At 38.5% G+C, this 21,880-nt stretch overlaps 1 protein-coding gene across 7 annotated transcripts in view; it reads right to left on the reverse strand.

The window, feature by feature from the left end:
• Nucleotides 1–21,880, reverse strand: part of PNPLA4 (patatin like domain 4, phospholipase and triacylglycerol lipase) — a 240,177-nt gene that overhangs the window by 31,432 nt on the left and 186,865 nt on the right. For 3 of the 7 annotated variants that reach the window (XR_010584360.1, XM_065538467.1, XM_065538463.1), the window contains one exon: nt 15,813–15,972. The exons of the other annotated variants lie outside the window; for them this stretch is intronic. Coding sequence is in view for 2 of the 3 variants with exons in the window: in XM_065538463.1 (XP_065394535.1) it covers nt 15,819–15,972 (154 nt within the window). In the remaining variant the exon portion in view is untranslated. Of the gene's footprint in view, nt 1–15,812; nt 15,973–21,880 lie in introns of those variants that run through there. 7 annotated transcript variants of the gene reach the window in all.

Below are 21,880 nucleotides of genomic sequence, written 5' to 3' on the forward strand. Positions count from 1 at the left end.
GTTCAAGGGTAAGGACATCCCTCTTAGCATGGAAATGTGATTAAGCCCAATTAAAGCCATGAATCATTCCCAAACCTGCAGGACATCCCAGTTTAGCTGGGGCTCTTTAGAAAAATTGCAATTCCACAGCTCCACCTTTAGGGTAATGCAGACCTGTCACTGAGCAGAATCACAAATCAGAATGGGAACAGGGACCAGTGTCTGTCTTTGGTAGTCACCTGTGGTTTAGTTCATCCTACTTCTCAGTGACCTCTTCCATTCACATAGGTTGCTATCTCTTATCTGATCACCCTCCATAACCAATACATTGGCTGAAATGATGGGAAAAATATTCCAGCTCTGCAGTCATTTTGTTTATTAGAATGTTGTGCTTGGGCAGCAATTCTATCCCCTGGGAAAGACTGAGGAAGGTCCCCTGTGGCAGGAGGTAGCATGATATGATGCAAGACGCTGGACTTTGGGTTCAGAGACAAGTTCCGATCCTGACTGTGCTCTCTGCCAGGCAATTAACTTCCTACATTTAAAAAATTCTATAAACTCATACAAATACACTTACCTAGTGTGTTGCTATGAAGACAAAATATTATTTACAGTACCTGCTCAATAAATATGAGGGTCTCATGAATCTCCTTCAGAGGGGGAGAAAGCAGAGGAAACCCTCTACTCTTGAACTTCTCCTTTTTTTCTTGAGACAGGGTCTCACTATATTTCCCAGGCCAGAGTGCAGTGGTGCCATCATGGCTCACTGCAGCCTCGACCTCCTGGGCTCAAGCAATCTTCCTACCTCAGCCTCCCTAGTAGCTGGAACTAGGAGTGTGTGTTAGTATGCCAGGCTATTTTTTTGTTTTGTTTTGTTTTGCTTTTTGTTCTTTTTCTTTTTTTGTATAGACAAGGATCTCACTATGTTGCACAGGCCAGTCTTGACCTCCTGGCCTTAAGCAATCCTCCCACCTCAGCCTCCCAAAGCACTGGGATTACAGGTGTGAGCCACTGTGCCCAGCCTTGAACTACTCAACTACTCTTATATTTATGTCAAAAACCTTACCTGACCTCTACATCCATAAATCCATCCTGCGAGATATATGTGTATATGCACACACGCACATCAAAAGTTGAGGATCATTTATGTATTCACATATTTTTTTACTCATATAGAGCTATGCATAAAGAGTTTGAACCAGCATAGAAAGCTCTTTTATTTTAAAAATGTGATTAATAAAACATCCTGATAATTACTGTTTTCTAGTCTTTTGATTTTAGCTCATACAATTCTGCATGACAAATATGTTTTCTCTTTATTTGTTTTATATGTATACATGGTTTCTGTGCCTTAGTAAAAATGCCAACCAAGTTTATTTTTTTTCTTCTTTGAAGAATTTTTGCAGAGCTATGAAGGAAATGTAGAAAATAAAAGATAAGTGACTACATGGAATAAAATTCATAAAAAGCCCTTCCCTAGTATTTCTCCAAGTAGCATCAGTTGCATATTTCTGCAGAGTGCTAAGTTAATATTTTTGATAATTCAAGGATTCGAGCCACCATCCAGTTTCATTCTGCAGATGTAGGATAGTTTAACTGCTCAAGTAGGTCATAAAATACACCATTTATAAAGCATTTAGCTACACTGTACCATGCAAAGGATAACGTGTTCAACAAAAACCTTTCTTAAGGAGTTTGATATTAAAAGCATCGCAATGCAATTATTCATCCTCAAAGATCTGTGTTGCAGAATTCACAGTTTAGATTAGAGAATATCAAGGGGCAGCACTCCGAAGTGTGGCAAATTGGGGGAACTTCTCCTAGCATCTTGCACTTCATGATAACTGAAACTAAGTGCAGGGCTGGCTATTTGCTATTCTATGTTGCAGTTAGACAAAGCTAATTAGCAACATTGTGCTCAGTAAATATGTTTCAACATACATTAACCGATTATCCATCAGTGAAATATTACACAATTAATTTTATAATATAACTGTCAACAGCAGAGATGACGGGCATGATTTGAAGCAAGAGCCTACCAGAGTATGTTTCTCAGCCTTGGTACTGTTGACATTTGGGGCCACATGATGCTCCATGGGGCTGTCCTATGCATTACAGGCTGTTTTGCAACATTCCTAGTCTCTATCTTCTGAATGCCACTAACTCCCCCACTCTCTGTCCCACCATGTTGCGACAACTCAAGATGTCTCCAGACATTGCCACACGTCCACTGCGGAACAAAATTGCCCTGGTTAGAGTCATTGTAATTCTCAAATTGCCGAGTTTTACATTAGTATTTTAAAGCACCCCAGGTCATTGGAATTTGCAGCCTAGCTTGACAAAATCGGTGGGCTCTTCTTGTACAACTTAAAGTCAGACCTACCAACCTGGAACATCAGCACCATCTGAGAGCTTGTCAGAAATGCAGATTCCCAGACCTACAGACCCAGAGTCTGCATTTTACTGAGACCCCCAGGGGATTTCTTTGCACATGGAGTTTTAGAAGCCATTCTCTGGCTCGTACAGCCTCCTCTTCTCAGAGAAGTCTCCACAATTCCCAGGTCCCATTGAGCAGACAGTCCAAGCAAGCAGATATAATGGTTGCACCTCGTCACCCTCACGGCCTCACAGCAGACTGAATTGGGGAAGATGCCTGACATGGTGGATGCAGTGGGTGGATGCAGCATCTGTCAGTTACCAGGTAAAGAACTAATTAGATTCTCTCTAGAGAGTTTTTGTTACTGACAAGGGATCCAGAGATTGTGTTGGTTTTTGTTGGAAGACAACAAGCAGCAAATACTTGGGGCAAAGCTGAATGACCTGAATGGCAGATATTGACAGAGGAACCTGTCCTGCTCAGGTCTTGGCTATCTCTGCTCTCATTTTTCTTCCTTTCATTGTTTTCTCTCCCTGTCTCAGAGATTTTCCTTTGCCTCCCTGTTGCCCTTGGTGCCCAGCTGTGCGCGTGCAGTGCATCAGCTATTCTTGGCTTGGCCCAACCCTTGGGTTGGGTTGGCATCAGCTACTCTTGGGTTGGCCTTTTCCTGGCAACAAATTATACTTGTGACGAAAATGAAAATGTGTGTTACTTTAATAAAGTTGGAGGATGGTACCATACTGTATCATTAAGTTATAATGCAAATTCTATAACTGCACATTGTCTATTGGTTGAATGCTTATGAAGAACCATTTGGTGTTTAAAGAGGCATAAAAATAAATACCTACTTTACTGTCTAATATTGTTTTTAAAGATACATATGGGAAATAATCCAAAATAAAGAAAAGGAGAATTAAAAACAACTTGAGTGTTAGTAAGTAAATGAGCAAAAAACTTATATTTTGTCAACTGATAGAAATATCATACAGCCATTAAAATGATAATCCCTAAATTTGTATAACAACATTGAAAATGTTTGTGTCAATTCAGCGACAAAGGCAGAAGCACAATTTTATCCATGGCAGGCAAGATTGGAGCTGTAAAACGTGTGGATGCACAAGAAGATTGGAATGAAACACAAAGAGTAAAATTTGTTGATTTAACATGAGATGGTGCACATTTTTAGATTTTTGCTTTCATAAAGTTAGATGATTGGTAAAGATGTACATGTGTTTCTGTCACCTCTATCATGTCTATCACCTCTTTTCATGTTTCTTGAAGTGTAGTGCTTCTTAAACCTTTCCTCTACGTAGGCTGAAAAATTCAGTAGACCATAGATACACTTAAATGTTAAATGAGCACAAGATGGCACAATTTTTAGTTGCTATCTTCTTAACTAATTGTTTTTCATTCCACTGTAACAAAGAGATGTTTTCAGGTGTACCTAAGTGCAAGAATGATAACTACTTTGTCTATAAAATTTGAAGTGTACTTCTCTATAAAATTTTAAGCTTTTATTTATTTATTTTAATTAAGAAAAGGGCAGCTATGAGGAGCTTGGCTGCGGCTGCATTCAGAACCCTGCTGCAGTTATTGTGAACTGTTGTGGACCCTTACATGAACTCTGTAAGCCTTGCTTTGTTGGCCATAAAATGGGGATGGCTACAATAGAACTGGCATCAAGTTATTTGTTAAAATTAAAGGGACCATTTAAATAAAAAGCACAGTGTAGTGCCTGGCAAATTATTACTATGGAAAGCATATTGTCTTTGTTGTTTCTATCTTATGTCAAACAGTAGATCTGTGTAAGGCAGATAATTATATGGTCAATGACTTACATTTTACTATATTTTCAATCTTAATATTTTATTATGATCTATAATCATTCCTATTTGACTATCACTTATTTTTATTAAGCATCAATGCTTTCCTAATACACTTCAATATTATCGAGATGATTTAATGGAAATCATGGAGACTGTTCGTTTATACTTAAATTAGTGTCTACGAGGCATGCAGACAAAACTATTTGTTAAGAAGGCCTGATTGAAAAGTACAACCCATTTTTTTACTACTTTTGACTATAATACTTTTTTCTTAATTTTTCTATTATTACATTTATATGACCTAACCTATTGAAATTACTTCCTGACACCAGCAATTCACATCTTTCATAATTTTTGGATGCTATTGTTTCTTCCCCTGAAGTGTGCCACTATCAAGATGAAGCCACTACAATAGTATTAAATATCATGGCACATTCTTATCTTTGGTCAAATAGAATTTTACAGTCAGTACTCTGGCAGTAACTGCACCATCTCAGTCTAAATCTGTTTTGTTATTCTTAATATATTCTCAATAAAGAGAATAAGATAGTTATGTATTTTACTTTAAATAACTAATTTTAAGCAAAGCTTTCACAAAAGAGGATTTCATTAGATAAAAGTATTAACTCTGCTTACTATTTGAATGCATCTCTGAGCTTATAAATGAAGTCAGCAAGGAAACAATGTTCAGCTAACTGAAATTTTATGTAGTAACATCCAGTGGAAGTGCCATCACATTCATTAATGAAAACATCTTATGTTACTTCTTGGGCAACAGTTCCCGTTGAATCTGTCTTGCTTCACTGTGTCTTGAAGTGAAGTGTTATCTACTGTTTGTTTCAGACCATCTTTTCAAGGATGTTTGTATAGCAAAGAGCTTTGGAAAGATAGACTATAGTATCTTCTTCCAGAGCAAAGGGCCAGAATGTCCACCACTGCATTAGTCTGTTCTTGCACTGCTATAAAGAAGTACCTGAGACTGGGTAATTTATAAAGAAAAGAGGTTTAATTGGCTCACAGTTCTTCAGGCTGTACAAGAAGTATGGTGTTGGCCACCTGCTCTGCTTCTGGAGAGGCCTCAGGAAGCTTACAATCATGGCAGAAGGCAGAGAGCATGCAGGCATATCTTACATGGCCAGAGCAGGAGGAAGAGAGAGGGGGGAGGTGCTACACACATTAAAACGACCAGATCTCTTAAGAACTCTATCACAGGAACAGCACTATGGGGATGGTGCTAAAGCATTAGAAATTGCCCCTGTGAGTCAATCACCTCCCCCAAGGCTCCTCCTCTAACATTGGGGATTACATTTCAACATGAGATTTGGGCAGGGACACAGATCCAAACCCTATCCACCAGGATCCTTAAGCATGGGATGCCTCTTCTGTAACATATCCACTGCATTTGTAGGAGTCCATTTCAGCCTATCTGCTTCAGCCCTGTGGGACTTCGATGCAAGCAGAGCTAATGAAAAATGTGATGCTTCAGCTTCTTTTTGTACCATGAATAATAATCTGTTCTTTATCTCTGACCCAGGAGTCTCATGTCTTCAACTAGCACCTGTGACATTGTGGCAGACTAACTAGTAAACTTGCATGTAGAGTAAAATCTCAGGCCCTTCACAGTTCTTGATGTGTGTAGGTGTCAGCATCCATAGGCATAAGATGCTGGGATGGCTCTTGTGAGAAAAAAAAAAAAATTCTCAGAATTTAAATTTAGAATGGTTTCTTGTCAGAATAGTGTTTATGCTCTTTTTGCAAAGATTTTCAAATCCACTCAATCCATGTAGTTTTACACTAGCTGCAATTTTAGTTCTAACCGTTGAGGATTATTTTTTGGGTTCTGTCTTAGTCCGTTTTGTGTTGCTCTAACAAAGTACCTAGAATGGGTAATTAATAAAGAGCAGAAATGTATTTTCTCACAGTTCTGGAGGCTGGGAAGTCCCAGATCAAGGCACCAGCAGGTTCAGTTGTTTGGTAAGGGCTGCATCTTCCAGAAGGGAGGATCACTGTGTTTTCACATGGCAAAAGGCAGAAGGGCAAGTGAGCTAAATGCTACCTGCAGCTTCTTATATAAGGGCCTTAATCCCATTCATGAGGGAGGATCCCTCAAGGCACAGTCACCTTTTAAAAGCCCTACTATCTACATTGGTAGTGTTACATTGGTAAAACCTGAATTTTGGAGGAAACACAATCCAACCATAGCAAATTCCTTGCAAAAACTTATGTGTGTGTATGTGTGTGTGTGTGTGTATATATATATGTGTGTGTGTGTGTGTATACGTATATACACACACATATATAAAATTTTTATATTTTATATTTTATAAAATCTAAGGATCCATTTTATTTTAATAGAAACATTCTTAATCCTGACTGCACATTAGCCTGGGAGAGGAGGACTTCTGAGCACAGTGGCTCAAGCCTGTAATCCCAGCACTTTGGGAGGCTGAGGCAGGCAGATCACAAGGTCAAGAGATAGAGACCATCCTGGGCAATACGGTGAAACGCAGTCTCTACTAAAAATAGAAAAAGTAGCTGGGTGTGGTCACATGCAACTGTAGTCCGACCTACTCAGGAGGCTGAGGCAGGAGGATCGCTTAAACCCAGGAGACAGAGGTTGCAGTGAGCCGTGATTGCACCACTGCACTCCAGCCTGGATGACAAGAGCAAAACTTCACCTCAGAAAAAAAAATCAAAATCTCTTATTAAATCCCATAAGACCATTTTAAATATGTTGCCAAATTTAAGAACCATTGGCACAAAGTCACAAAATGTGACAGTTTTCCTTCTTGTCATGTCTCTTGAAGTGTAGTGCTTCTTAAACTTTTAGATGTGGCCAAATCACTTGAGGGTCCTGTAAAAGTTCAGGTTCTCATCAGGTGGGTCTGCAATGGGTACCCAATAATCTGTATTCGTAACAATCTCCCAGGTGAGGCCATGGCTTCTGCTTCAAGGTCTAAATTTTGAGTAGCAATGTCATAGTTGTTATTCTCGTAAAGCAAAAGCAAAACAATACAGAACAAAAGAAAACATAACCCAAGCATCAAGTGTTTCAGGTCTTGAGATGTAGTACATGCCCTTTTCTCTTTCCATTTTTTTTTTTTTGTGTGTGTGTGTGTGACAGGATCTTGCTCTGTTGCCCTGGCTGGAGTGCAGAGGTGCATTCATTGCTCACTGCAGCCTCGACCTCCTGGACTCAGGAGATCCTCCCACCTCAGCCTCCTGAGTAGCTGGGACTATATGGAACACCACCATGCCTGGCTAGTATTTGTGGTATTTGCTGTAGAGATGCCCAGGTTGATCTCAAATTCCTAGACTCAAGTGACCCTCCCACCTTGGCCTCTGAAAATGCTGGGATTACAAGTGTGAGCCACTGCACTCTGCCATGGTACATGCTGTTAAAACAATCTTTTTTTTTTTTTTTTTTTTTTTTTTTTTTTTTTTAATAATACTAGTGATCTGAAAGCTAAGGTGTGGGAAAATAAAGAAATGTTGCTGTCAGGAAATCAGCAAACTGTCTCTTTATAAAATGCACTGATTTTTGCCACTGAAATCAGCATTTGCTACAGAATGAAGCCCATACAATTAGAATTTTTTAAGCAACTGAAGCCCCCCTGCCTGGCATTGGCATTTATGTAGCTGAAAGGGAGCATTACTCTAGAAAAATGCTTTCTTTCTGTAGCACATTTTTCATTAAGACCACATTGTCACTTAACTCATATTGCTTAAGAATACCATCCTGGAGACAAAAACATTTCAAAGGAATTGTACCATGACATTCCTACCATGTGGGTCATTACAAATTGCCTTGCTGTGGTTTAAAAGCAGAATAATTGAAACAGAAGCACAAGTACAAGCTCTAGAAGTATCTTCCCAGTAGGGTTTTACCCTACAGGGTACAAGCAATAAAATCATTGAGCACAGAGATGGAAATAGGCTTTGGCTCAAATCACACACACACACACACACACACACACACACACACAGACACACACACACACCCCTCACATTCACACCTGTTTCCCTTTCTGGCTGGAGGTGAAAATTGGAATGCTATTATAAGCTTGTGCAGATGACTATAACTGAGAAATCAGGCACATCACAGGGAGATCATTGCACCTACAGCCTCATTCTTTTTTTGAAAGCTGGCAGGGTACATGCAGTATAAAATGAAGGATGAGACGGCATGTCTCCAGCAGGCCAAAAAAGGTTAAGGGGGCACTGAGGAAGTGTGGGAAATGCTCAGTTGCTCTCAGAAACAAACAATGAAATAAATACAAATACTGGAAAGAGAGACGGAAGCATGGTTGTAGCCTTAGCATGTAGTCAAGCATCCATAGGCCATGCCTCTGTGTTACTTCATCATCCATCCCCATCACCCCTCACCAGCTCTGCAGAGGAATTCAAATGTGTGTGTTTCCCCATGAGCAGCTACTGCTTTTCTTTTCTCTTTAGGTGCTCTCTCTGATTTTGCAATAAAGAAAACAATTTAACAAAGCAATTGTTAATTGCTTTGGGACCCTGCACTCATTCATCCTCTGGCATATTTGGAGACTCAGTTGTAATAAGAATGAGATGGCCAGGCTCTGCTTCCTCTTTTTTTTTTTTTTGTCCAACATCATGGTGCTGCTTCACAGGTGTTATCAACAAGAAGGTAGATGTGATGCCTGTGGCAGATTGGAGTCTTTAAATCCTTTAGATGTCATCAAGTGGACTGCTCATCTGGCTAGGAGTCACAGAACTCAATGCACCATCCTCTGCTTGATGGACTCATAGAGGGTGCCTGCCTTTCTTTAAGGCAGCTTTCTGCTTCATTTTTCTTTTTATCAGACTGTAATATCGAGCTGACTCCGAAAGTGGTCTATAATTCTGTTAGCAATACTTCTGTGTTTCTATACAGAACATTCATGTCCAGCAGCCCCTGAATTGATAAATTGTGGCTGATCAGAATAGAAGAAGCCCTAGGGCACTGAACATGGAGCAAATAATCTGCTCCCAAGCTTGGTCCTGAATCAAATCCTTTGACCTGAACTAACCTGTGATGCAAGCTTATTTGACTGTTGTCTTCAGAAGGGTTTCTTCTGCAGGTGTGAGGAATAGCATGGAATATCATTCTACTGTGCCATTTGGTGCAAATTGCTATCACATGACTCAGTTATTTAATACAAAAGAGAGAAAGAGGGGAGAGAAGATAAAATTGGTTAGAAAGTTGAGGGTTGTTATTTCATACAGTGACTCTTTTTGGACTCTTGCTAAGTAAAATATGAGTAACAAGTACAATATTTTTGTTTTCAATAACCTCCAGTTCTCTGAAGGCTGAGCTGGCTTTCTGGTGGCATCTTGAAGGGGGATGGAATGTAGCTGAAGTCTATGCCAGAGAGTAAATGAAGTGGAAAGCCTGTACCTTCTGTCCTGGTGCACCTTGAAACAAAAAATGGAGAGAGAGTGTGGTGATCATAGAGCAGGATCCTCATTTCCCCCAATTATTTTGGGATGGAGCTACATAAACATTGAAATGGCATAAAGATGCTGTGGAAAGTTAGCACCTGTGTCTCTCATCTCTGCTGGGGAGGTGATGAGGCTCTCAGAGAAAGCCAAGTCTTGCAAAGGCTCGTGATCTCTCACGGTTTGAGAGGAGTGGGGAGATGTTATCTGAGGGCTTGCTGGGTTAGGGGGTGGGAATTGTAGCTCACCTGAGCCATTCTGTGACATGTAGTGGATTGCGAACTTTATGTATATGTGAATGTGGAGACACAGGAGTGATGACTAGGGGGTCAATATGGAAGGGAAAGTTGCTATATGCAAACTTGGAGACTAGTGACACATGGCTGGGGCTGTGAGCTTCAGGGTAGGATGCTGGCACATTCACCCAGCAGGATAGATTGGAAAGATCTAACCCAGTCCAGGAACCAAACTCTACAGGTTCCTCTGTGGCACAGAAGAGTGAGGATTCATGGCACCCACAAGGTTTTAAGACTCCCTTCTTCCCAGCACTCTAAGGTCATTGTAGATTGCCTATATATATAGATAGTATCATGGGGAGAAGTATAGGGCAATAAAAAATTAACAACTGAGTATTGACCCAGGAGTCAAGTCATTCAAGAAACTAAACAGAAGAAACTGTCACACTCTGAATTGGTGGGTTGAAAGTTTGTGATTATCTCACACTCTCAATGAGGTGAGAAAGATTAGCCAGGTGTGATGGCTACTCAGGAGGTTGAGGCAAGAGAATCACTTGAGCCCAGGAGGTCAAGGTTCAGTGAGCCATGATTATGCCACTGCACTCCAGCCTGGGCAATAGAGCAACACCCCAATACTAAAAAAAAAAAAAAAATGGTTAGATCTACTTTTAAACACATAAAAAGCACATGTTTTCTTTGTGCATCTGAGTATAGAATGAGAACATTTTCAACTGAAGACTACTAAAATAGAAGGCAGGTTCCTCATCTCACTTTCTGACATTTTATGCAAAATATAAACCCGCTAATTGCTTTTTCAATAAAGCCTTCAAAGTAACATTGACATGTGGGTGATTTTCAGTGAGAGGTTGAAGAGAATTTAAGGTTTAGTCATACACTGCAGTCCCAGAGGAAGAAGGGTGACCCTCAAGATAACCACAGGGATCATTTTTGTCTAGGCTGAGAAGATGGTGGTGAGGCTTCCTGAGCTATGTGTACTAGTTTACCCTTAGGTCTTTCAGCTAGCTCTGGGCAATAAGTCTCCCACACGGTCTGATAAAAAACACCACCGTGCTAAGTATCAGAGAACAAACTTAGAGTTGCATTATGAAAAACATATTTTTGCTGGAGAGTTTTACCAAAATGAAATGTCTTGCTTCTATTGGTCTTAGGAGAGATCTGACTGGTGTAAAAACATAGGGTTACAGAAATTTGGAAATGCAGTCATTTATCTATGCATATCATGCTTTCACACAGATTTGTTTCCTAGGATGCCATTTAAAAATGCATATTTTGGGTAAAAAAAGTAAGCTGTCACACATATAGACTTCTCCTAGTATTCAGCTTAAACATGCGATGATTTGGGAGAGTTGTTCATGTCCCTAATGGTTTAATTGCTAAGAGAATCTTTCCCATCCTCCACATTAACAGTTACAAACAAAAGCCCTTTGTTTCACCAGATATGTGCTTGGGAAATGGTCCATTTTAACCACATCCCATCTGTAGGGCCATGTGCAATTTTAAGCTTTAATAATTTTAGATGAACACAGGACTGATGCAAATGCCTTATTACTGTTCATTCATCAGATCTCAATTCTTTGAAGGAACTCAGGGTCAAGTCTGGAAACTCAATTTACTAAATTGCTTAGCAACACCCAGAAGGCATTTTAACCAATTAGAGACTTATAAACCTGAAACTTGGAAATTTCAGAAGAATGAGTAAGACATTTGCTCTTAATAGAACATGCTTCCATGGGTAGGATGGGATTGTTTCAATTGTAAGCACACGTGAACTTATTGAATCTTAAGGTCACCCATCCACCAAATAAATACCACAGACGAAATAATCTACCTATATAATATTTGGGGAGTTTTTTGAAGTATTGTGTCCAAAAGGCATGTGACAGGTATTTTTGATTGCAGAAGAATAAACAGAGGCTCACTCACATAAAGTTTTGAGTATCAAAGTTATGTGTTATCAGTCCATAGTGATATAAATAAATAATTGAATAAATAAACAAATGGAGGGAGAGAGAAGGGCAAATCTCCTTTGCAGAAGAATTCCAATAATTGATGTAGATACTCCATCCTCAGAAAGGTGCAACATGTTTCCCACACCTTAAGCGTGGGCTGTGCTTAGTAACTTGCAGTGAGTAAAGTAGGGGAAGTTGGGAAAAGTAACTTCAGAGTGGAGAAACCTGACGAACACTACTTGAGGTTGATTAAGGTCAACCTCCACAGTGATAAGTCATATTGACAGCATGTACCTTTGATGAGATATGATGAAAATGGCATTTTACTTCTATGGTCTTCATGCCCAAAACCTACAGCCTTTGTTGAATCATAATTAAAACATCAGACGAACTCAAATTAACAGACATTCTACAAAATACTCACCCAGTACTACTTAAAACTATCAAGATCTGAAAAATAAAGAGAGGGAGAAACTGTCACAGCCAAGGAGACATAAAAACTAAATGTAATATGGTATTCTGAATGGGGCATTAGATAAAAATAAGGAAATCTGAATAAACTATGGACTTTTGTTAATAATAATGTATCTACTTTGGTTTACTAATTTTGACAAATGTACTACACTAGTATAAGATGTTAATAATAGGGGGAATTGAGTGTGGGGAACATGGAAACTCTCTGTACTATCTTTGTATTTTTCTGTAAATCTAAAACTATTTGAAAATTATTTAAAATTTATTAAAACTATTTGAAAGTTTATTAAAAAGATTTAAAAAGTTGTACCCTGTCTAATATGGTTTGCCTGTGTCCCCACCCAAATCTCATCTTGAATTGTAGCTCCCATAATTCCCAGATGTTGTAGGAGGGACACTGTGGGAGATACTTGAATCATGGGAGCGATTTTCCCCACACAGTTCTTGTGGTAATGAGTAAGTCTCATGATATCTGATGGTTTTATAAGGGGTTTCCCCTTTTGCTTGACTCTCATTTTCTCTCTTGCCTGCTGACATGTAAGATGTGACTTTCACCTTCTGCCGTGACCGTGAGGCCTCCCCAGCCATGTGAACTGTGAGTCTCTTTTTCTTTATAAATTACCCAGCCTCGGGTATGTCTTAATTAGCAGCATGAAAATGGACTAATACACTGCCAATGTGATTTTTATAATAATAAGTGTTTTCTGCAAACAGCAGCTCCCATCTGATGCCCTTCATCTCAGAATGTCCTCTTGTTCCAGAGTGGATCTCATACATCCCGTACCATCTCTTGTAGGATTGCCCAGAGCTTTTGCTTATTTAACTGCTGTATTGTTCGCTGGGTTGGCATGCGTAATTCCTGTGTCTGCTACTATATGGGATACTACACTAGTATATCTCGTATAAACACTCCTTCTTCACTGGACTTTTATTGGCACTTCTGCTTTGGTACTCTATGCCTTCTGCCTTAAATGACACCTTCTTATGTACATAAATCTCTCTGCCACCTGTTTTATAACGTCCAAGAGAGATATATTAATAGTTACTCATCCTTCCTCCTTCCACGGTGTCTAGTGCAATTCATAACCAGCAGCACAGTGGGCACGGCACGTACTTCAAAAATACTTATGAGTCTGCACAATTAATTTGAGGATCTTAAAACATTTCCAGAAAGGAATGGCAGTTCTGAATCCTTGGAGATTTCCTATTTCACTATCATTATTCCAGCATTTTACTTTTAGAATTCTTTCAGGGAGATAGAAAATTGTCAGCTCATTCTTAAAGATATTCAGGGAAGGCAGTTCTATCAGCTTCAGCAGGAGTCTGTTTCAGAATATTAAAACTAACTATATCAAAAGAAACTTTTCTTCCTCTTTCACCTAGTTTGAGTCTTAAGCCACTTCCCTTCCCTCAGCCCACGCACATTGTTTTCAGCTGAGATAAAAATATAGCTGAGTGCAGTCCTATGTGGATTTGAAGATCATTAAGTTTCTTCACAGCTTTCTTTTTGCCAGACCATGATCATCTTAATCCATTTTCTATGCAGGTGGGGTTTTTGGTGATAATTTGTTTTTGGTGATTAAGAAGTTGTATGCTGTCTGATATGGTCTTTTTTGGTCATTAATTGTTTGAATTTTAAAAATTTATCAGCATCTCCATTGTCTTTGATGTCTAAGGTAAAAATCTGAGAATACTACTACTTGATTAAAAAAATTAAAATAATATTAGGAAGAAGAATGAGGAGGAAGAAGATAAGGGGATGGAGAATGACAAGAAGAAGGAGGACAAGGAGAAAGAAGGGAAGGAAAAGGAGGAGGAGGAGGAGAGAGAGGAGAGGAAGGGAAAGGGGGAGGAGAATGAACTACTAAAGCCATGTGGTAAAAAAGACATTACTTACATTAAACATTTATTATTTTGTAACTGAAAATGTACTAAGTTACTTAAAAAAATTACGATCTGCAGTGATCTTCTTGATCTTAGCCATGCCACCTAATCTTCCAAAGCCTTGTTTCACTCATCACTCAAGTGACCTTGCACCACTCAAGTGACCTTGTGCCAATAGCTATCAATTTTGAATGACACCACTAAAAGTCTCTGCCTTCCAGGAGAAAGGTATTGTGGGCTTGGATGGAATACTGCATGTGACTTTGAGTATATTTCTTCATACAGGGGAGTCAATCTTAATATTTCATGGAAACGTTGAGTAAGCAGAGAATAGGGATGAAGCTGTATGTCCTCTGAGCTATGCCAGCTCTAGGAGAGATACTACATCAAAGGGTGGAAGTGAGAAAAATACCTAGAGACTCTCATCATCAGCTTTGAGGCAACACTAGCAGCAAAGGTAACCAACAACTCTGCCCAACATCAGTTCTCCTAAAACCAGATTTTCTAAAGTTTAATCCGTTTTTAAAAAGTTAACCTAAAATCCAACTCCCTTATGAGTGCTTTTGTCTCCGAAGCAAGGTGATCATTATAAAACTGAACTTCAATGTATTTTGATCTTCTGGTGAGGAAGACATGATTAACTACATTGGGCTTCACACCGCCCAACCCACATTTGGTTGATATTTTAGGCAGAGCATTTCTAAAGCTTTCTGGTCCAGATATTGAGAAAGGGCTATCTAGAGATAGAATGTTGCAATTGGCTTTTGAGCATGACCACATACTTTTACAAAGGTGTAGAGCTACCCTGAAGGCAATAGATATATTCACTCTCAATCATTCTGAGAAGAGGTTCCTCCTGAACCATGAATTAAGATTCAAGGGAGGCCAGGTGCAATGGTTCATGCCTGTAATCCAAGCACTCTGGGAGGCCAAGGCAGGTGGATCACTCGAGGTCAGGAGTTCGAGACCAGCCTGGCCAACATGGTGAAACCCCATCTCTACTAAAAATACAAAAATTACCCAGGTGTGGTGGCACATGCCTATAATCCCAGCTACTCAGGAGGCTGCAGCAGGAGAATTGCTTGACCTTGGATGGCAAAAGTTGAAGTGAGCTGAGATTGTGCCACTGCACTGCAGCCTGGGCAACAGAGTGAGACTCTGCCAAAAAAAAAAAAAAAAAAAAAAAAAAAGACTCAAGGAAACGGTCTGAGATGAGGCAAAGGAAAACATTTTTCTTTGGAACAAGAGTGCAGTCTGACTCAGACTCTGAGAAATGCAGAATGCATAAAATATTTTCAGTTGTTGGAAGATGAGGAACTTCTTGCTACTGGGGTGTAGGCAAGGTTATTGGCAGGGCATTGAGTCAGCAAGGGGCCTTTGGCTTTGGATAGGTGAGGGTTAACACAGTCAGTAGTTATAAGATGTTTTGTATTATGTAAATTCCTTCCATTATTCCTGAAAACTTCATTCACTTCCTGCTAATGATTTCAGCCTGGTTTCAGTGGCTCCATGTTGAACTTAGACAGGGTCCATCCCCTGCCATAGAGTGGCACACAAGACAATCTTTCCCCCTAGCTGGGACGTGGTGACAGGAGCAGGAGGGTATAAGGAACAAATCACATTTTAGTTAGCAATACCCTATTGTTTCAAATATTTTATTATCAATAATATTGCAAAAAACATCCTTAGAATCAAGTCTTTCTTCACATCCTTGACTATTTCCTGAAGATGCTTTTCTTGTCAAAGGGTATGCACAGTTTTGAGGCTTTAGATTCTTGTCCCTATAGAGGCAGCAGAAACAAAATGGTAAATAAGAAACCAATTGATCTGTTCTTGAGCACACCTGAGCCAGCACCTGGGAGCCTCTTAGAAATAGCTGTGGGATACCTTGAGAGAGGTTAATCTTGAGTAACTGGACTGATAGAAAATAATCTATCACAATGATATCATGAAATAGAATTAGCTTTGTTGTTGTAGTCTGTAGCACTTTTATTAAGATGTAGTCTTAGTCATGCCATCTTTTTAGCATTTCAATAATACATGTTTATTGTGTATAATATTCAGTGTGTATATGTATTTGTGTGGGTGTGTGTGTGTGTGTGTGGTTGAGACACAATAATAAAATGAATGTGTGTGAACCTACTACTCAATTCATCAATGAGGACTTTACCACAACTGAGCAATCTATTGAGTATTTTGCTCTTGAGTTTTGTGAAAATATCATTAACATGTACTCTTCTATAATTTTCTTCTTGCATTTGGCACTCTTAAGATAATTTGTTTTGTTCATGTAAGGATAGTTCACTTATTTTCATTGCTGTAAAATATTCCAACCCACGCATATATATTTTATTTATCCTAGTCCTATTGATAACCATTTGGGTTTTTCCAAATTTTATCTACTATAAGCAATGCTGATTTGACATTCTTTTTCATATCCCCCACTGCACCTGTGCAAGCATTAATATGAGGTATATTCCTCTTAGAAGTGAAATCGTGGAGTCATTGGTTTGTGACTATTCAACTTTACAAATTAGAGACACATTGTCATTCAAATAGCTGTGTCAGTGTACACCCCAATTGCCCCAATGGTATGTAAGAGTTCCAGTGGAAACATATCTTCCCTACTATTCAGCATTTTCAGTCTTAAGTTTTATCCATCCAGTGGGCATGCATGAGATCTTTTTTAAAATTACCCTGAACACCTTTTCACATATTAATGAGCATTTTGTTTCCTGATCTGTGAAAAGTTTGTTATGTGTTTTCTCCATTTTTATTCTAAATTGTTTGTCATTTTATTTTTGATTTAAAGGAATTCTTTATATGTCTTGGATACTTACCTATTATAAATTATTAGATTTGCAAATATCTGTCCTTCCTCCTCCCCACACACACTTTATGATGTCTTTGATGAAGAGGAGTTCTTAAAATCAATGTGGTTGTATTTATAAATCCTCTTATTCGTGGTCTGTGCTTATTGTGTCTTTAAAAAGTGTTTTCCCTACCCAGGGAAAGATCATAGTATGTTTTTTAATAAAACTTTCTTACAGTCTTGTTTCTCACTTTCATGCCTGCCATCTATCAATAATGAATATTTGAAAAGACATAAGAAGTGAAGTCTTGGACCCTTTATTTTTTCTATTGATTACCAATTGTTACAACACATTAATTGATGAGACCATTCTTTAGTTGAGAATCTGCAGTGCTGCCTTTGTAATATATCAAGTTTCTATACATGAAATGGTGTGTATCTCGATCAATATACTCGTCTGTTCCAACAGTAAATTCGCCCTTCTGTGAATCAACACTTTTTATTGGCCACAAAAAGCATTTAATGTTTCATTAATGTGTTTCGCTGGATAGTTCTTGCATGTTTTTAAAAAATTTTTATTTACTACTGGATACCATGTATCTAGTAACAGTAATTAAAAAATATATTTTGTTTGTTTCTAATAAGTTTAAGTGCAATATAATTTTTATATTGATCTTGTGATAGGCCAACTTGTTAAATTCTCATATTTGTTCAGTAATTGGGCTGTGGATTATTTGGGGTTTTCTATGTAGCAATCATTTTATCTGTAATTCATGATATTTGCTTTTTTTATTCCTTATCCTCCTTTTCATTTGTGCATAAATTCATTTCTTTATGACATAGATTATGGCCTTCAGTGCAGAATAGAAATAGAATTGTCTTACACTTGCTATGAACTGTAGATTTGTAGCAGTTTATTAAGGAAAGATGTTTACTGGGCAACATAGCAAGACCCCATATCAGAAAAAAAGCAAGCAAGAAAGAAAGAAAATAAAAGGAAGGAAGGAAAAAGAAGGAAGAAAGGAAGAAGGAAGGAAGGAAGGAAAAGATTAGCTTGATAGACAGAAGATACTTTTGAAAATATAGAAAAGCAATTTGGCAATAAATCTTTATAAAATATGGTGCATTTTATACTTTATTAGGGCATATTATTAACGATTTAATGCTGAATTATGAAGCAGACTGTTTCCACATTATAGTTCCTAATATTGAAATCAACTGGCTGTTAGCAGTAGGATTGAGATACAGCACACACAACAATTTATTTATTTAATACTTTGGATGCTATTGATAAATACCAGTTGCTAGAATCACAAAATTTCAAAAAAATGTTTTTAATATAAATTTGCTAAAATGTAAATGCTAGCTTGAAGTTCATACAAGCAACACAGCTTTCCCAGAAGTGACTTGCTCCATAAGGTGAGTGAGAGCCCAAGGTGTTGCTCCAGGTAGCTGTCAGTGGAGAGCTGTGGGGTAAAATAGACTTGAAGTTCAAGACAGCAACCAGACACAGCCTGGGGTTGAGCCTGCTGGATGTGATCTACTTTACCTTGGGGCTACGTTGTGTATGTTTATTCTCTGGCTTTCCCAGCTCTGCTACAATAAGCTTTGTTAGCTTCTGTGACACTTACACAATAATCTCCATGTGTGAAGCCCCCAAAGTGACTTTCTGAAAAGAGCGCACACAGATTGAGATCAGATGTTGAGCATCCCTCCCCAGCATGCCCTCTGTTGCACTCTGATGTATTCACACTCACCATGAAGGGCACAAGTGCCTTTTGATCTTCAGGAGGAGAATATGATAGCCGAACAGGTTTTCAGTTGTCACACCCTGCAATACTCTAATTAAATGGTCAGCATGTGCCTCATCAGGGCATCCACTCAAGTAATCTATTTACTGGATTATTTTAATATGTCAGAGTTTTTTTCAACTCAAAAACGGCCAATGCATCTCCAGAAAGGCATAAGAGCTTGGAATGATGCCCCTCTTTGTGTAATACATCTCTTCATGTAATACATAATTAGCAGTAAGAACTCTCTATTTATAACAGTAAATTATTTATTTCCAAGAATCGAGTTCATGTGATTTCTAATTCACGTCATCTTGCTATGAGGAATGGAAGTCTAACATTTAGATGGGGGTAAGGCACCCAGTCTTCTCATGCCTTTTTGTATCCTGAAAGATGTCACCATAGTGTGCATTTCACGGTGAAGGTGACCACCACGACCATTCCCTTGGCAAAGAGAAAAGTCCATTTATTTTGTACAAAGAGGCTGAAATGTAGAGTCCATGAACTTACTTCTCTTTGTCAATGCAAGGCTCTTGTTTCATAATAAAATAACATATTCAGGAAAAGAATTGTATTGAAATGTCACTCTCATGGATTTCATGAGGTTCTGAACTTAAAGTATTCGAAGGAACAATGGTACTGTCAGGTCCTTAGGCTTTGCCTTTAGATCACATGGTTTAAAAGGGAAAAAAAATCAACTGCCAGTGAACATAGGCTCTGATCTCTCATCACTCTTCATTTTTAACGCCTTTTAAAATGAAATTTTTTGGGTTTAATACATACATAATCTGGAAATTCCATACGAAAATAACAGAAGTCATGCGCTATAGACTTAATGTTTGTGTCTCCTCAAAATTCGTATGCTGAAATCCTCACCCACAAAGGGATGGTATTTGGAGGTGGGGTCTTTGGGAGGCGATGAGATCATGAGGGTGGAGCCTCATGAATGGGATTAGTGCCCTTATAAAAGAGGCCCCAGAGAGCCCCCTCACCCCTTCCAACATGTGAAGGCACAACAAGAAGGAACTGACTTTGAACCAGAAAGCAGGTTCTCACCAGACACTGAATCTGCCGTGCCTTGATTTTCCAGCATCCAGAACCGTAAGCCATAACTGTCTGTTTATAAGCCACCCCATGTATGGTGTTCTGTTATAGCAGCCTGAATAGGCTAAAACACCATGGATGGAAAACTAATCCTATTGATCATGATACAATTTTTTTAGAGTAAATTAGGAGTTTGAGGCTAAAACTTTTTCAGGACCTATTACTGATTATTTGATATTGATGATTAAATTAGGAAGCAGAATCTTTCCATATTATAGTTCATAATACTAAATTGATCATTTCTGCCAAGCATTTTCCTAAGGAAAAACAGTAAAAGAAAACATCATAGGTTTAAAGCTCCTAAGATCTTTAAACCAGAGAAAGTCCTATTCCTATTAATTAGCACCCCCAACACATTTTTTTGACTATGATCCCAAGTTTCAGGGCTATTTGAATGTATACAATTTTCTATTAAACAAAGGTCTAATTTAACTGGCTTCTCACTAGGCACAGAGTTTTTCCTCATCCTTATAGGTTAATAAGAAGTGGTGATAGAAATCAACATGAGAAGTTATTATCAGATGTGAGACAAACAGACAGAATGGGGGGGGGGAGAAAGAGAGAGAGAGATTGATTCTGTTTTTCCTTTTCATCCTTTTTTTTTTTTTTTTTGACCAGGAACTCAGAGCCAAGTGTCCTTAGCCTAAAATTTTAAAATATAAATATTCTTCTGTGGGATTTCCTTTATTTGAATCATTTGATAGCAAACATTTTCAAATATTTATATTATAAAATATTAAAGAATACAATGATATCACTTTACCTGATATATCGTACTTTTTAGAAAAAAAAAAAAAAAGCGACTTAATCTAACCTTCAAACACTCAGGAATTCTGGACCAAACATCAGCAACCCTTTTCTGTAAAGGGCCAGATAGTAAACATATTTTGGCTTTGCAGACCATGCGGTCTCTGCTTTGCCTACTCAGCCCTGCCACTGAAGCATGCGAACAGCTGTAGACAACACTGAAACCAATGGATACGGCTGTGATCCAATAAAGCTTGATGCCTAGACATTAAAATTTAGAATTTTATATATAAAAAAGAGCAGTGGTCAGGAAGATGCAACTTCTGACCCTTGTTCTAGACCACAACCAGTATCTAAGGTGAACAGGTACCCTCAGAAACGTGCATCCAGCCACTCTAGTGTTGTAGGGCTCTAGACAATTTAGAAGAACTGTGTATCCTGTGTATGTCCTGTGTATTTACCTCCTGTGCTGTTCTGTATATTTAGACTGTAAAAATACCTTTGTCTGTGCTTGGGGTTGGGAGCATAGGGGTTATATGTACTGGGACTGAGGTTTGGGAAAGAAATCCCATATGCAATAACACACATAACCTCATTATATCAAGTTGGGAATCCCTAAACTTGTATTCAAGAATGCCGAAGGGACAGCTCGATGATTCATTAAGGGGATGATTTTTCCCATGAAACCAAAAGATTGTTTAGGTTTACTTAATGAAATACTCATTCTACCTTTTATGTTTTTTTAACATATGTTTCATCAAAAATACATTGTTTTTACGTATTTTTTGATAAATGTTTTTTAGCAGTCTTTGGCCAGAAGTTGTTGAATTCCACCAGACCCAAAATGCTAAAGCTCTCCAATTAATGTTTACCCTGCCACCCTCAGATGTCTGCCTTCTTCTCTTAGCCTATGAAACTCTTCCCAAGTATCACCAACAACTGCCTGATGACTAAATTCAATGATCTCTCCTCAACTCTCAACATGTATAATGGAATAACAGGGACAGGTCTGTGTTTGGAATGGAGAGAGGAGGTTATAATTATCATCATTTTACATCTTGGTTGATTGGAAGAGTTGGTATAATGTTTTTCAAATAATTGCCTCTGATCGTCAAATTCATTGTTTAAAGATTACACATAAGCCTTTTTTTTTCTACTTCACAATAATGTATTGTTTATTCACTGTGTATGCTACACATTGCGGCTGAGCCCTACAGAAACAAATATGTCTTCTGT

Source organism: Macaca fascicularis, chromosome X, assembly GCF_037993035.2.
Source record: "Macaca fascicularis isolate 582-1 chromosome X, T2T-MFA8v1.1".
NCBI classification, from domain to species: Eukaryota; Metazoa; Chordata; class Mammalia; order Primates; family Cercopithecidae; genus Macaca; species Macaca fascicularis.